The sequence below is a fragment of the Zalophus californianus genome, chromosome 1 (genome assembly GCF_009762305.2).
Source record: "Zalophus californianus isolate mZalCal1 chromosome 1, mZalCal1.pri.v2, whole genome shotgun sequence".
Classification (NCBI taxonomy): domain Eukaryota; kingdom Metazoa; phylum Chordata; class Mammalia; order Carnivora; family Otariidae; genus Zalophus; species Zalophus californianus.
The window spans coordinates 133,787,743-133,805,155 of record NC_045595.1 but is presented as its reverse complement, the minus strand read 5'-3'; the positions used below and the strand labels follow the sequence as shown (position 1 = coordinate 133,805,155).

Genomic DNA, 17,413 nt, shown 5'->3' with positions numbered 1-17,413 from the left:
CATAATTAAAAGTAATACTCCATTGCTTTTAAAAATGGTAATTCTGACATTTAACACTCCAGACCTTTACTTCCTCCAGCTAACCCCATACTTGTTTATGTAATGTAAAAATATAAAATTTCAACTGATTTTTTAAAAGTTCTATGAAATAAATATAAGCTATCAAAGTCCCTTAATTTATGGTGAAAAAGTTGATCTTTTATAAACTTTAATTTTACAATGTAGATGTGACAGCATAGAAAAACTAAAGGCCCAGATACCCAAGATGGAACAAGAATTGAAAGAACCAGGACGATTTAAGGATTTTTACCAGTTTACTTTTAATTTTGCAAAGAATCCAGGACAAAAAGGATTAGGTAAGAATTTTTTTAATTGGTGTTTGAAATATATTAAAATACATTGACAGTGTCACTTTTGTAATTGAAAGTTTTGTGTTTCGAGCATAAAGTCATCATGAAAATACCAGTTACTGAAAAAAAATGAGGACCTTTTAGTTAATCAGAAAATACATGTAGAATAATAAGGTTACCCTGAATGCCATATCTGAATCTCTGATTTTTTTTTTAAGAACTATAATACAGAAAATAAATAGTTGTTAAAATTTCACTGACATACATATGTACATTTATTTACTTGTTTATGTGTATAGGTATTTGTGTATATTTATTTATTATCTAGAAGATATTGTAGGATCATAGGACCATAAGTTATTTCACTGTGGGTCTGTAGAAATAGCATTGTAAGATTTCTGAGTCATAGAATGCCAAAGAAATCTATTCTTTTTGGCTATGATTAGTTTGGAAGCTATAAGAAAGAATAAAAATGAGGATTAACAAGTATAATCTTATCCAGAAATCTGTCCATAATCTTCCACTCTTAATAGTTTAGATCAATCAATTTGTGCTGTATGTAATATCCATACACTTGCTCTGGGGATGGCTAGGGGATATGGAAGTAAAAGCTACAGTGTAACTTACAGTTTACCTAGAAAGATTGGACAAAAGGCGGTAATACGTAATACATAACAATAAATGTGTATGAGGGTTTTAGAGTAAAATCAGGAATGGTTGGGAAATGCTTCCTGGGCAACGTGAGATATGAACTGAAGGATATGGTATTTGACTCCACAAGGGAAGAGAAAAGGTGCTTGAGAGGGTAGTTCTGAATGAATATCTGAAACTTCAGAAATAAGCTTGGCTTCTTTGTAGAAGAGAGAAAACGTTGATGTGATTTTAGTGGGAGTGCTTATTTGGAAATTAAGTTGGTGAGACATTGTAAGGCTTGACAACCACAGGCTTCCTTTAAAAACAGGGCAGAAAAGGTTTAAATTAGAATTTGTGGGCAGTAGGGATGCACTGAAGATTTTGATGATGGCAATATCCTCCATTTACTGTGTGCCTGGCAGTGTGCTAAGTACATAAACTGCTTCATTTCATGTTTAACAGTTTTATGAGTTACTCTATTTTTCATTCAATAATTCATCACCTGCCATGTGCCAGATACATAGTCATAGAGTGCTAGCCATTTTTCTTTCCTGATTTTGCAGATGAGGAAACCTTCATGTGCCTACAGGAAAGTTAAATAACTTACCCAGTGATGGAAGTGAGTTTGCTTTTGATTTTGAAGATAGTAGTTGGAGAGGCTAATAGGGGCCTCTTGCACTAATCCTTCTCTATATTTTAAGTTAGAGGGGAAAACACACTGAGGAAAGGATGATGTGAATAGGGATCAGATGAGGAAGTCGTTGAAAGCTAGTGAGGAGGGGGTAAGTGCACAACATTTGTATTGGAGATTTGCCCTGCCGAGTGACTGGACGTGATTGAACTGATTGAAGATATACAAGATATCTGTAAAGCAACATTAGAAATAATGAAGCCTCCTTTCCAGCTGATTCTTCAGTTTAGTTTGGATTTTCTTCTTGCAGTAAAATTCCTCATTTTGCAGGCAAAATAAGCTGGGATGGATGATACATTGGGTTAGTTTCTCTACTATCTGTGGCCATCAGTTAACTGGGCTATTTTTTTCTAGTTTCCTCCTTCCTTCCCACAAATAAAAACTGATTAAAATTTTTGAATTTATCTGTATACACTACAATAACTTTTTTTTGTGTTTAGAAATGTGCCAGAATATTTTGATAAGATTAAACAAAATGTTATGCCTATAAAATGTTGATTTAAATGGGCTGAATCTGTTTTTTTAGTTATATCCCTTTCCCTTACTGAAGCAAAAAACTAATGATATTTTGGGTTTTGATAGTCAATCTTAGTTTTTATTATATGTGGTGAAAATAAAGCAAAATTAAATTTTTATTAGATAATGGACATATAACATAGTAAACTGGAATTTTGGATGATAGGGAAAATTGCAAAAAATTGTACAGAATTAGATTTAAAAATTTATTATCTAATGTAGAGTACTGAACTTAAAATTATATTGTTTAATGGATATAGAGTTTCTGTTTTGCAGGATGAAAAAAGAGTTCTAGAAATTGGTTGCACAACAGTGTGAATGTACCTAATACTAACTGAACTGTACAATTAAAAATGGTTAAGATGATACATTTTGTTACGTGTATTTAACCACAATTTTAAAATTGTTTTAAAAAAACCCATAGAATGTACAGCCCAGAGTGAGCCCTAATGTAAAATATGGACTTGAGTTAATAATAGTATATCCATATTGGCTCATCAGCTATAAGAAATATACCACCCTACTCAGTTGGTTAAGCGACTGCCTTCGGCTCAGGTCATGATCCTGGAGTCCCGGGATCGAGTCCCACATCGGGCTCCCTGCTCAGCAGGGAAGTCTGCTTCTCCCTCTGACCCTCTTCCCTCTCGTGCTATCTATCTCTCATTCTCTCTCTCTCTCTCAAATAAATAAATAAAATCTTTAAAAAAAAAAAAAATACCACCCTAAAGTAAGATGTTAAAGATAGTGGAAACGGGGGTGGGGGGGTGGGGGGAGATGGGGAGGTATATGGGAACTGTCTGTACTTCTCGCTCAATTTTAAAACTAAAAAATTCTTAATTTTTTAAAAAAGAAAAAAAAACATAATAGGAAGACAAATCCTAGTTTCTCCTTTTGTTTTGCCTTGGTGTTGGGTGTCAGGAAATGTAATGACTTGCTTAGTTGAAGAACTTAATTAAAAAGAAAACCGTTTTCTTGACAGCCGTTCTTAAGGGCGCACAGGGCTCTTAAATTACAGTATTTGGCAGACAAGAATTAGAAGATCATAGGAGAGGAGGTGAGGCCCAAAACAAATTGGCAAAGTGACGGTGACAGCACTATGGTTTATTTATAAATAGCTCTGCTAGTTATAGTGCAAGCTGGTGTTTTCCATATTTTCCCATTATCTATAACTTGATTTCCTTTGACACCAGGATAGGGTGCTCCCACTATCACTTGTCTGCTTCAGTCACCTGGCATTTCTGATAGCCTTCTGAATCTTAAATTTGAAAGGGATTTCATAAGTTGTCTAACCTGTCCAAAGTAGCATCCATAGCTGATGCTCATTTAGTTTTTACTTTGGAACATCCAGGGATTGGACACACATTGTTTTAGGAAGTGGTCTGTTCTTAACACAGAATACTCCTACTTCTCATCACACAGTTCTTCCTAGTGAAGTGAGCGTCTTTGTCTTGCTAACTTCTACCACTGCTCTTATTTGTCCTCTTCCGCAGCATGGAGGAAGTCTGACCATCTAAATCTGCTGTCACTTACCCCCTTCTCTCTTTTTTTTTCCCCCAGGTCAGCATTCCAATTATTTTAACTGTTCTTCATTTGAGAAGACCTTTGTTATTCCTGTTACTGTCCCCTGCCAGGCACATTTCCAATTTCTCAGATTCTCTCAAAATAGAGCTCTTAAAGCAGAACATAATACTCCAGAAGGAGGCTGTTTAATGTAGAACGCCATGAGTCTGTTATTTTTTGTGACTGTTCATTCTATTTGGCCAAAAATTACATTTGTTCTTCAGCAACCATGCCATTTTTAGGACCATCCTGAACTTTTATTAGACTAAAGATCATAGGTTATTTTCTTGTGAACTGTGGTTCAGCTAGAATCTCATACCTGTGCAGTTGATTTAAAAAATTTTAAGATTATGTTAGACATTTACTTTAATATTTAGAAATAATTTTATAGAGTGTTTTTAAGGTGTATTTTCATCTATGTAATCCTACTTGTGCTAAGTAAAAAACCTATCATCCTCTTTATCATAAAGATGGAGAAATTCATGGGTAGAGAGGTTGACTTACTAAGGTCACGTAACTTTAGAGTTGGTAGAACTGGGACTCAGTCTCAGATCTTCTGGCTCCACATTCTGCATTTTTTTTATATTATGTTGTGCTAACATTTTTTTTCCTAAGTATTTCTAAGATAAATGAAGATATTTCTAAGTAAATGAAGACATTGGGAATAGGATTGTTAGTCACCATTCCATCCTCCCTAGTGAGTTGGCAACATTTTGTTTCCCTTAGGGACAGTATTTGGATCCAGTCTCAGTTCATTTCTATGTTCATTCAGCACTCAGTTCATCACCTTTTATGAAATCCCATGTTGCCTTGTTGATTTTGTTTGACAGTGGGATTACCTCACATTTTTAATTTTACTATAGGGCTTAAGAATTCATTCTGCAAGTATCAGTTTTAGGCAATTCTGTTATTTGCTTGTCTCTTTTTCTCTATTTTCCTTCTATTTATTCTAACTATTGTTGCCACTTGTTACCTTCTTGTTGAATTTGCTCTCTTTTCCAATACTGCTTCAGAATCTATAATAATAATTTAAGAAATTATTAAAAATAAATAATAGTGATAGTAAGGACTCATATATTATTTACCAGGCACTGTTCTAAATGTTTTATGTCTATTAACTCATTGAATCCTTAGAGCAACCCTGTGAGAGTAGGTACTGTTATATTTATTTTAAACTGAATTATAGAGAGGTGAATTCACTTACCCAAGTTTCCTTAACTAGTGGTAGGGTTGGGATTTAAGAGGCTAACCTACTATTTTAAACCACTTCTCTCTAGCTAGGCTCTTCTCTCTGTCACTCAGACATTTCTATCTAAAGGGCAGTTTTTCGTATGCATGTGGCAATTGCCGTTTTATCCCTGTAGAGTCTTAGGCATTTCAGCTCTTTTTTTTAAGATTTTATTTATTTATTTATTTGAGGAAGGGAGAGAGAGAGAGGGCATGTATACACACACGAGCAAGCCAGGGTGGGGGGCGTAGGAAGGGGCAGAGGGAGAGAATCTCAAGCAGACTCCTCACTGTGTGCAGAGCCCAACGTGGAACTCGATCTCAGGACCCTGAGATTATGACCTGAGCTGAAACCAAGAGTTGGAGACTTAACCAGCTGAGCCACCCAGGCGCCCCTGCATTTTAACTCTTAATTATAACTTAAGTCTTTTTGAGTATTCCTTTTTCATTCAAAAGTATTTATTGACTCCTTACTCTGTGAGCATAGAGTCAGGAGCATCTTGTGTCTGTCTGGGTGAGTTTGCAAAGTCTTCACAAAGATGATTAATTTTTTTTTCCACACTGCAATAGTTAATTTTATTTGTTCAAGGGCTCATATTGCAAGCATTAAACCAAGCATGGGCTTTGATTCTGTGAGCCCAGATTCCCATATTTGGGAAGATAAAAGCAAACTGTGATCCATGTATATGGATGAAAAACTAAAGGCTCACAGTTAATCACATTGTAGTTTTAAATTTCTATAGCCTGGAAGCCAGAAGTCATAGATCTTTTAGGTCTTTTCTGGATGTCCCTCAAGGTATCTGCACTTTTCTTGAGCTGGGTAAACTCATCATCCTTCAGCTTCTGGTTGAGCACATTGGTTAAGCCCCGAGTGTTCAGGATACACGGAAGGCTCAGGAAAACTTCACCATTGTTGACAGTGGATGACTCCTGGATAGATTTTTCAACATGGATTCAGTGAGATCAGCCACACTTAATCCAGTAACCCAGTTGGTATATCCTTTTAGCTTGATGACTTCATAGGCACTTTCAACCACCATCTTACACACTTCTTCCAGTTTTCACTGTCATTGTCTGTTCCCATTTCTGGATTCGGTTCCTGAAGAGAAATACCTGCCACATTCACTCCACACAGCCACACTCGAGTCGCCATATTCTCCCAAAATCCATCCATGGCAACTGCTGGGATGAATGCCAAGTTTTTCAGCCATAAGATTGCAAAATCTAGCAGAATACAGATTACACCTACTTCCAATCACACAGTGCTTGCGTACTTAGTTTCCAGGTAACGTATGTGAGAATATCCACTGGGTTGGAAACCATAATTATGATACAATCAGTACTGTACCTGACTACCTGCAGAATAATGAATTTGAAGACGTTAATATTCCTCTGAACCAGATTGAGCCGGCTCTCTCCCTTTTGCTGGCAGACTCCTGCAGTCACCACCACAATCTTAGAATTGGCAGAGTAATCTTTATCTGCCACAATTTTAGGTGTCTAAAGAAGTAAGCTCCCAGGTTGCAGATCGATCATTTCTCCTTTGAGTTTATCGTCTAAAACATCCACACGGGCAAGTTCATCAGCTAGAGACTTTCCCAGAATGCTGATGGCACATGCCATACCAACTTGTCCAACATCCATTGCAGTGATCTTATGTTTGGGGCGGTTGCCTCTTTTTCTGCAGCTGGTGCAATCAGATTTTCCTTAAGAGTTGCCATTGTGCCCAGAGCGAACCAGCTGTAATAGTTGAGTGAGAAAGACAGTGTTAGCTGTGTGCATCTCCTCCAGTGCAGGATCTGCAAGCAAAGATGATTAATTTTTGAGCCTTGAAGAATGAGTATATGTTTTCAAGGCCCCCCCCCTCAAAATAGAAACCATCTCTTTTGTGGCGAGATTAGCAAGTTCAGTTGCTCAGAGGTGAGAGACATAGCACCTTTGAGGAACTGCAAGTAAGTTCATTTAACTAGAAGTGTAGATTTTATCTGAAGGCAATAGGAAAATTATTGCAGATTAAAAAAAATTTTTAGTAGACATTATTTTTTGAGCTGTTTTAGGTTTACAGCAAAATTGAGTAGGAGGTACAGAGATTTTCTGCCCCCACACATACATAGCTCCTTTCCACTGTCAACATACAGTGGTACATTTGTTACAGTTGTACCTATATTGATACATCATTATCACCCAGAGTTCAAGTTTACATAAGGGTTTACTCTTGATGTTATACATTCTGTGGGTTTGGACAAACATAATAACAACACATATCCATCATTACAGCATCATACAGAGAATTTTCACTGCCCCAAAAGTCCTCTGCTTTGCCTATTCATCCTTTCCTCACCTGGCAACTGCTGATCTTTTTACTGTGTCCATAGTTTTCCTTTTTCAGAATTAGCCTTTTCAGACTGGCTTCTTTCCCTTAGTAATATTAATATGCATTTGTTTTCCTGCATGTCTTTTCAGGGCTTCATAGCTCATTTTGTTTTAGCACTGAATAATACCTTCCTTCCTCTGGATATACCACAGTTTATATAATCTCTCTATCTACTAAAGGACATCTTGGTTGCTTCCAAGTTTTGGCCGTTATGAATAAAAGCTGCTGTAAACATGTATGTGCAGGTTTTTGTGTGGACATAAGTTTTGAATTCATTTGGGTAAATACCGAGGAGTGCGATTGCTAAATCATATGGTAAGAGTATGTTTAGTTTTGTAAGAAACTGCCACACTGTCTTCCAAAGTAGCTGTACTATTTTGCATTCCCACCAGCAATGAATGAGAGTTCCTGTTGCTTCACATCCTCGCCAGCATTTGGTATTGTCAGTGTTTTGGATTTTGGCCATTTCAAAAGGTGTGTAGTGGTATCTCGTTCTTTTAATCATTGAGGAATTTTAACATGGAAGTGACACCAAATTTGTATCCCTGAAAGGTCCATATGAAAGCATTGTGGTTCTTTAAAAGGAGTGGAGTCAGAACTAAAGGAACAGTGATTGCTTATGAAGCTGTGGCAGTGATTTAGCTGGACATGAAGAGGACCCTAGCATTGGTCCTGCTGGTAGGGATGGAGAAGGTAGATTTAAAAGGTACTTAGAAGCCAAAATGAAGTGCTTCGACCGAAAGTGTGTGATAAGGAAGCAGGGAGTTTCTCTGTCAATTCTGAACACCTTTAGGGGACATTTGGAAATGTATGCGGGTGTTTTTTGGTTGTCATAATGATTGAGGGTTTCTTCTGACATTAGGAGGGTGCTGAATGTCCTGCAGTGCACAGGGCAGTTCTTCACAATGTGAAATTGTGTTTCATTGAGAAACACTGTAGGGTGAGGACACTGAGAGAACGAATAGCAGGTCTGTAGAGGAAGACAGTGAGTTCAGTTTGAACTCTGTTGAATTTAAGCTGTTTATGGATACCCAGTTGAAGATGTCCTTAGGCAATTTGATATATGAATCTAGAACATAGAGATAAAAGATTCAGATTTAGGAGTTGTTGAAGACAGTTGAGCATATGATGTGGAAAAAGGTAAGGGTTTGAAAAATCTGCGGGTAGTAGAAATGGTTATTGCTGACATACAGTGTTACAGAACACCAATGTGGAAGGGATGAATGGAGGAAGGGGTGCCAATAAAAGAGAAAGAGAAAGCCAAAGAGAACAGAGGAAAATAGAGTACTATCAATTAAAGCTGAAAGAAGTGACAATTCCATCTAGGAGGTGTATTCAGCTTTGTCCGGTATGGCAGAGAGCCAGGTAAATTAAAGGACATCAAAGTGTTTATTTGGCAGAGATTACTTCCAGTAGAGTGACAGAGGTACACGCTAGTTTACCTCTGTCAAAGGTAGACAGAGGTACCTGTCTTTGCAGGTGTGGGAGGTGAGGAAATGGGGCAATGAATGTAGATTACAAACAAATACTCTTCCTTTACATCCTAAACCTTCAAACATCATACACATACACTTCCATCCTTGTCAGATTCTTTTTTTAGTGTATCGGCTGACAAAATAGGTGTCTCCTGGTTTGTAGTTATTTGAGTATCTCTGTTGTTTCTTATCCTTATTTTGTGAAAATTAGTTGAAAAGGACAAAAAATGCTAGCACTAGTAATAAGCTCAGTTAGAAATTTCCTTCATTTGAAGGGAAGAAGATCATTAAGCATGCTAATAACAGCCATTGTACTGCACTTGAGCCAGACAATTAGTATGTTTAGTTGTTGAAGAAAAGAACGAAATTAACCTGAAAGGAATATTGGCTATCAAGCCTTAAAGACTGCAAAGATTAAAAAGGTGTTATGATTAGGAGTTGGTGTCATATTTCTAGTTTTCTTAAAACCTGGGGATCTGAATTTGACTTTCAGACTTGCTTTCAGGAGCATATTATGTATAAAAGTAGAAGACTCCATGTACTGTTTCAAGATTATCTGTGAAGGGAAGGAGAAAGAGGGTAGCTAGTTAAGGGGATGAGAGAAAGTTTTTTTTTTTTTTAGTGGTAAGTTGCTGTAACCTGAGCATATTTCTTTGTGAAGGGGAAAAGGCCAGAAGGCAGGGCAAAGTTGAAGATGTAGGGAGAGAGGAAAACTAACTAATAGATAAGATTCCTGAAGAGGCAGGATGGTATTGGCTTGAGAACATTGGTGGTAAGGGCTTATCTTTGGAGAAGAGAAAAAAGTGACACCTTTTCCACTGAGTTTGAAGGAAGACGTAATGATGGATTTGAAGGTAAGTAGTGCATTTGCACATGGAACTGTAGGAAGTTCATTCATTCAGCAGTTTCGGAATGTGTACTGTGTGTTTCAGTCTACTCATGTGGGGATATGCAGTCCCTATCCTTGAAGAGGTGAAGGTCCAGTGCCGAAGGGGGATTTTTTGCCTTATGGCCTATATATTGTTCTTTGAGTTAGGATGTGAGCCTTTTTGGAGTCTTTTCCCTAGTCCCAGGATTCTTCAGATTGTCAGGGTGGTTTGGAGATCATATCTGAAAGGACTTTTAAGTTATTTGGGATGTAATTTTTCCCAACCTGGAGATGTAAATTTACTCATAAAAGCTTGATACTTTCTTAACAGGTTTAGTTCCTTGAAAGAGATTATAGTTCTTTCTCTCTGTCATGACAGGTATTATACTTTGTCATGTAGCAATATGGCTTCACTCTGCTCCAAACCCAATTAAATAGCCATTTATATCATCTTCATCAAACTTTTCCAAAAGCAAATCTTAGTTGACGAGTTTTAATTTTTAAATCTGTATTCTTAGTGGTCTCTGAAGTCAGGATCAGTCATTGTGGAAAGCAGTCTTTTGCATTACAACCTGTAGTTGTACATTGGTCGTTCTCAACTGGGGGCAGTTTTGCCCCCCGCCCCCGGCACGTAGCTTTGGCAATGTCTGGAGACAGTTTTGGTTGTCACCACTGGGGGTAGAATCGAGCTGTGGGTAGAGGCCAGGGATGCTGCTAATGTCATAAAATATAGGACAGTCCCCCACAGCAGAAAATTATTTGGCCCCAAATGTCAAAAGTGCTGAGGTTGAGAAACACTGATGTACGTTAACATTTTATGACTTACCTAGTCTTTGCATTATCCAATTTAGGCTTCAGAAACCCTGTGTGAGGTAAGTGGTAGTATTCTTCTTGCCCTGCAGGGACTATTCATTAGTGAGGGAGGGCAGGATACAAACCTTGGTCTTGTCTGTATATGAAAATTTTACGACACAAGTAGTCAGGAAAAAAAAACTTTTTTTTTTTTTTTAATTTTTTTTTTAGGGCTATCTTTGGTCTTACCTGTGTTTTTTTTGCAGGGATAAATATTCATGGGATTTGAAATACATAATTTATTTTTAATATTACAGATCTAGAAATGGCCATTGCCTACTGGAATTTAGTGCTTAACGGAAGATTTAAATTCTTAGACTTATGGAATAAATTTTTGTTGGTAAGTTCATGTTTTCTGCAGCTCCATCTTTTCTCTACATTTTTACTTTGAAGATAAATTAACATTTTTTAAAGCTTGACTAACTCATCTCAGAGTGTGTAGTGGACATAGAATGAGAAATTTGATTACCAGAATTTCATTACACAAGTTATTTTGCATTCTTGAATTTAGCATCATTTGGGCAGATATTTTGAAACTCTCCTTGGTGATTTGGATGTTTTTTGCTTATTTTTAAAAAATAGGAACATCATAAACGATCAATACCAAAAGATACTTGGAACCTTCTTTTAGACTTCAGTACAATGATTGCAGATGACATGTCTAATTATGATGAAGAAGGTAATGAACGTTTTTGCCTTAGTAACTTCGGTTTTGTTACTTTATCACATACTCTTGAACCTCTTATCTACTTCTGTTTTTCTTGGAGTTGGATTTCTGTCGTCTGACCTCTTATGTATGTTCTTCTGAATGTATAAAATGCCTTAGTCCTCTTTACTAGCCTATATTGTTCTGTTTCTTTAAATACCAACTCAGTAATCCTGTCTTCCAGAAACGCATGAATAGTTTTCATCCATGTTTTAGATTTTCAGTTTACTTTAGATTTTCAGTTTACTCATTACTCTTCTTAATGTACTTTTATATTTGTGTTTTTATTGTTATCTGTCTTGTCTGTGAACTTGACTGTAAACTCAAGTTTAGTGACTTTGTTAAATTTGAAATGTACTTCAGCTGCCTACTGTAGTACTGTTGACATTCAGTAAATGATCATCTATTGAATTCTTTTCTGATATTTTTTCTTTTTTTTTAAAGATTTTATTTATTTATTTGAGAGAATGAGAGATAGAGAGCACGAGAGGGAAGAGAGTCAGAGGGAGAAGCAGACTCCCTGCTGAGCAGGGAGCCCGATGTGGGACTCGATCCCGGGACTCCAGGATCATGACCTGAGCCGAAGGCAGTCGCTTAACCGACTGAGCCACCCAGGCGCCCTCTTTTCTGATATTTTTTCATGTGTGTAAAAAGATAATTACCATCCACTACGAGGACCTTGCTTTTATTTTTTGAGAAGTGACAGTGGTTTACATTGATTTCCTCACACATCCTTACCGAGCTTCCCTTGAGAATTAGCAGGATGCATTTTTGAGATTGTTGAATAGACAGAGGTACTCTTTGAAAAATCTCCAGTGACCTTGGCCTCCTTAAAAGTGTCCTGGAACTATTTAATCTAACCAGAGATGATGTTACTTTTTTTCTCTTTGTTTTCATTATGATGTATGGTCTCCACTAACAAGTGAGAAATGGCTAATCCTGCATATTACTGATGATAATTGTGCTTTCTGTTAGGCCTTACATAAAACTGGAGAACTTCCTGATTTGGAGGTTGGCATGTGGATGTGTAGAGGCATGCATATATGCAATTTAAAACCTTTTAGTAATTTATTATCATGAAATTGGATAGAGTTTGATATTTACTGTTGATTTCCCTTGTAAGTTTGCCACAAAATGCCTGGAGACTTTCTTCTTCCTACCTAACTATACTCAGTGCTGGCAGCATGCCATTATAGCCTGGCCATTTCTTAGGCTGCCAGTTCAGTGGCCTTCAGAAAACCAGGATACTCTTGATTGATTACCAGAAGAGTTATTTATTATTCAGAGGATAATCAAGTTTTAGAATAATAGAGCAGAGAGAATATAAGGAATATTTTAGGTAGAATCTCTAAAAAGTCAGAATTTTGGAAGTCTGATCAGTGGGAATATTTGTAATGATCTACTTTAACTGTTACGGGGAAGGTATTTTAAAAAGTAAAGGATTCTCTTTAAAATTTTATTTCTGCTTTTCCTCCTTTCTTTGTTCCCATACTCTTTTTTTTTCCCCCCCCAGGAGCATGGCCTGTTCTTATTGATGACTTTGTGGAATTTGCACGCCCTCAAATTGCTGGGACAAAAAGTACAACAGTGTAGCACTAAAGGAACCTTCTAGAATGTACATAGTCTGTACAATAAATACAACGGAAAATTGCACAGTCAATTTCTGCTGGCTGGACTGAACTGAAGATCAATCCTCACAATTCAGACTGAGGGTTGTGTCAAAACTTTAAGGATACATCTTGGACCATATCGTATTTCATTCTTCTAATGGTGGTTTGGGCTTGTCTTCTAGTCTGGGCCGCTCTAAACATTTATAATTCCAACATTGTGGATTTCATCTTATATCTGTGGACCATCCTAGTTTATTCTCCCATAAGTCTTAGAAGCTTTATGGTGATTATTTTGAGGTTTCCATTCTTGCATAAAGCACAATGCTGTCTTCATCAGAAAGCAGTTTGGCATAAGAATTAAACATATGAACATCACAAACAATTTATAAAAACTTCTTAAATATATGCTTTGGGCTAGTTGCAAAGACTATGCTGATAGCACTTCCAATGAGAGTGATATATTTAAGTGTACCAGATCTGGAATGGTGTTTTGGTTTGGGGGGATTTTTTTTTTTTCCCTGGCAAATCACATGTATTGTTGATGTGAGTAGAATAACATGTCAAAATAACCAACGTGAAAAATTTTTAGGATAACTTGGTGTGCCTACCTGAACAATTTATTGTGTTTCAGACCCTCGATTTCAAAAGGTTCCACAGAACTAGTCTGCACTTACCTTACCCATGTTTATATATAGTTGTCTTACAGGGAACTTTTATTTAGGAAATGTCTGCATAATGTTAGATTCTACTCCTGTCTACATTATGCACTACATAATTGGATTTCATTATGATTTTGAAATGCTTATATGCCTGTCGAATAAGTTAAACTATTTAATTTGTTTTGAATGTTTTAGATTGCTACACAATACAATATTCTAAATTTAGGCATGAGGGTTTATTTTTGTTTTTTGTTTTTGTTTTTGTTTGTTTTTGTCAGCACACTATGGAACACAAATGAAATTCTCTTAATTTATAAGAAGATAGTAGGAATTAAATTTTGAAAATGGTCATGATGAGCCATGAAGTTCAATCCTTATAGGTACTGCTTTCAGACAAATAGTCCATTTTTGATGACTTCTTATTTTGTTGAAATCCTTTAACTGCTAATCACTGTGGTTGCCAAATACTTACTTCAGGAGCAAAAATTTTCAAGCAAGCATGTACTTGATGCAAAATACCAATCTGGCTTTTATTTTTGTAAATTATTTAGTTTCTTCACCTTTTTTGTTTCGTTCAAATTAGCTCAGTTTTCACATCAAAGCAGAATCCTATCTTGTATTATTTTTTTCATTACAAGACCCATGAACTGCTTTCGTGCTGAAAATGCCTCATTTTTCTGTTCACTTCCTGACATGTGAAGGGTTTCTTGCTTTCTTAAACATTTCTGTAAGGCAAGTAAAAAAATGTAAAACTTCATATATTGGGTGACTTTGGTCTTTAGCAGGAATAGATTTTGCTTGGTATATCCAGGCAACTCTCTAAGGTCCGATGTTAAAATTATCAAAGGAATATACTTCAGAATAGCAGTATGTTTTATGTAGATGTGGAAATGATTTTAAGAAACAGTGATATCTTACAACTACTTTTTATTTACACAGTTTCTGAAATTGAGCTTTCTTCATAGATATTATATTAATATTCCAATCATAACTTTAACTCAAGAATATAATTCTACCAAAAGAATATTTTGAAAACTTCTATTCAGGTTACTAGAATTGGTTATTTTAAAAAAAAGAAAAAAAAAAGAATCCTGCTGCTTTCAGTATTTCCTGATTTCATATTTGTAAATATAAAGAGGAACTTCAATTATGAAAAATTTAAAAAGATATATATATATGTACTATTTTGTTTTTTGTCTTGAAGATTTTGAGTTATGGTATTGTTTTCGGATTGATTAATTCGAGTATGCTGTGTTTTAAAGTGAGATCCCATTAGCTTTTTTTTTTTTCCCCAATATAAATGGTTTTTCTTAGAAGTCTGATAATTGGTTCATGGCTTAGTGCCTTGGGTTTACAGACTTTTCCTTTTAAACGCAAGACCTTTTTCAACAAAATAGTGTTTGTCATCATTTTGGTACTAAACATTTATAATTACTGTGTAATTATAAACAAAAAATACATAAAGCTTTGAATATAATTATGTAGCATAAAAGTTAAGGTTGTTCACTCTATGATGGCATCTTAGAATTAAACAATACTATTACTAGGGCTGAAAAGAGAAGACTGGTTTAATGTGGTGTGATTATTTTGAGGATAAATGTCTGGTTACAGGGAATATTTTGTACTAAAAAAATGCTTATACATATGGCTGTGTATGTGTGTGAGTGTGTCTGTGAGAGTGACAGAGGTTGAAAGAGACACACATGCTCATACACACAACACACACACCTTGAAATGCTTTAATTCATTAGTGTTTCAGTCTTCATTTTGGTAACACACACACACACACACACACAACACACACACACACACACACACACACACACACCTTGAAATGCTTTAATTCATTAGTGTTTCAGTCTTCATTTTGGTAAACTCCCCAGGCTGATTCTTTGTTTTAAATTGAACCACAGGTACAGTTTCCTTTTTGCCAAATGTCAAAACAGGTACACATTTTAAAATGTAATGCTTTTTAAATAGTAAAGTGTATAAAATTAGAAGTGCCCACATATAAAAATACTTGAGATCAAGATTATCTTTAGTGACTATCATCTGCAAATCTCTGTAAGTTCAATTGTGCTTCTTACAATCCCTGTCATATTACCAACAGAGGCAATAAAAGCTTCAGTGAAATTGCCATGACTAAATCTTTTCACATATTATTTCAGTGTAATATTCTTAAAGACTAAAATATACCTTAAACTTTTCCAGGAAGAGTAATTATTCATGGAAAGAGCATTGTAATGGCAAGTTTTGGGAAGAAAAGACATGCCAAGTCTTGTTTACTACATTTTTAAAATGTTTACAACTATACTGGGCTGCTTTATTTAATTAACAGTACTGTAGTTGTGTAATATGGCATTCGAAGTGCGTGTTCTTCATTAGACTTTTAAAAAGTTTTAATGAGAGAAAGTAAATAAAATAACATGGGAAATTTTTTATATAATATCCTTACTGGGGAATTCTTATTTAAGCAAGGTTATACTATTTTTTTTTTCTCAGAAAGATTTAAGTGAATGAAGTGTTAATCTATTTTTTATTTGATGATAAGGAATTTGAGTAGTTGTAGCTAGTTTAATGTGCACTTTGCTTAGTTTTTTTAAAACATGTTACTATTAAGACAACGTATTGTAAACCTGTAACTTTTACATATGAATGACAGAAGAAAGTTAAACCTAATGGAAGAATTTTGGAATGGAAAAGGAAAGTGGTGCTGGGGAAATTTATTATAGTTCACAAAGTATGCCTTTGTAAACCTGAATCAACTTTTAGCAAGAATTAATTTATATAGTTCTAAATGTTAAGTTGTATATTTAATAGAAAATAATTATTTGGCACCTCAGCAGTTTTCTTTAAATGTTACTTTATAAAACTTTTAACAATATGATTTATATTGAATACATAGATGTTTTGATAAAATTTTATCAAATTTGATTATGTAACGATAAAATGTTTTTAAAATGTGAACTATTTAACATATATCTTAATAACTAAGGACACAACACCTGAATTGTGATTTCTACATAATGTGATAATTAGGGTTCAAATTATGGCTCATCATTTAATTGATTATAAACGAGTATATTTCTAAACTCTTTACTTGCCTCCATTTTTACAGTCATAGAGCAATAATTTCTATTTTTATTTCATAGAAATGTGAAGTTATATATCATGATACCTTTGATTTCTGAGGGGAAGGGGTTTATATTTTGTAGTTGATATAAACTTGAAAATTCTTAATAGTACAAATCCCCTTTTCCAGGTTTATCCTTACTATTTGTTGCCATTTTGGTTGAATATTTGCTTGATTTGTATCTGATTCTGGAGGCAGATAGTGCTTTTTTTTTTTAAATTCATAATACAGATACATAAATGGTTTTACCAGAGCATTCTTGCCATCTTATTTTCCTTTACTGCCTGTTGGGTAATTGGCGTTTCCTGCTGACCAACTTATTTAACTGCTTCCCACTAGGCTCAATGTTCTGTGTTCCTGTGGCTTTTTGGCTGTTCTTTGGTTGATCTTTTAAAATCTGTCATAAATAAGGAAATTATGATAAAAGGTACACAATCTTTGGAGTAGATGGAACTCCTAAAAAGTAATGTATTTATGGAGTTTAAAAGACATTATTTTGGGAATTATTTTATAATTACTTTTTAAAATTGAGGTCCCCAAAAGTCTTATTTTTTATTTAAGTATATCCAAGTTTTTCCTATGCGTATTGCTTAAATATTTTCAGTTTAATTTTTTTGTATTTGTGCTGTGCTGAAATGTGACTTGTAATGTAGGGCATCGGTTTTTAAGCCATACTTTGAGGCTGCTATATTCCATGAGGTTGGGCCATGGAAGCAGGGTGCCTCTTCCACTTTATCCATAGCTTCCTACTTTATCTCT

At 35.3% G+C, this 17,413-nt stretch overlaps 1 protein-coding gene and 1 pseudogene across 5 annotated transcripts in view; one reads left to right on the top strand and one right to left on the bottom strand.

The window, feature by feature from the left end:
* The window catches only part of DCUN1D1 (defective in cullin neddylation 1 domain containing 1), a 35,681-nt gene extending 20,027 nt beyond the window's left edge, over nucleotides 1–15,654 (top strand). For 4 of the 5 annotated variants that reach the window (XM_027584282.2, XM_027584285.2, XM_027584284.2 and 1 more), the window contains exons 4-7: nucleotides 226–356; nucleotides 10,804–10,886; nucleotides 11,129–11,225; nucleotides 12,766–15,230. In XM_027584282.2, coding sequence (XP_027440083.1) covers nucleotides 226–356; nucleotides 10,804–10,886; nucleotides 11,129–11,225; nucleotides 12,766–12,845 — 391 coding nt within the window. In that variant the 3' untranslated portion in view covers nucleotides 12,846–15,230. Of the gene's footprint in view, nucleotides 1–225; nucleotides 357–10,803; nucleotides 10,887–11,128; nucleotides 11,226–12,765 lie in introns of all 5 variants that reach the window. The other variant, XM_027584281.2, reaches the window with a different exon arrangement.
* LOC113916964 lies at nucleotides 5,353–6,698 on the bottom strand (annotated as a pseudogene).
* Nucleotides 15,655–17,413: the final 1,759 nt, after the last annotated feature.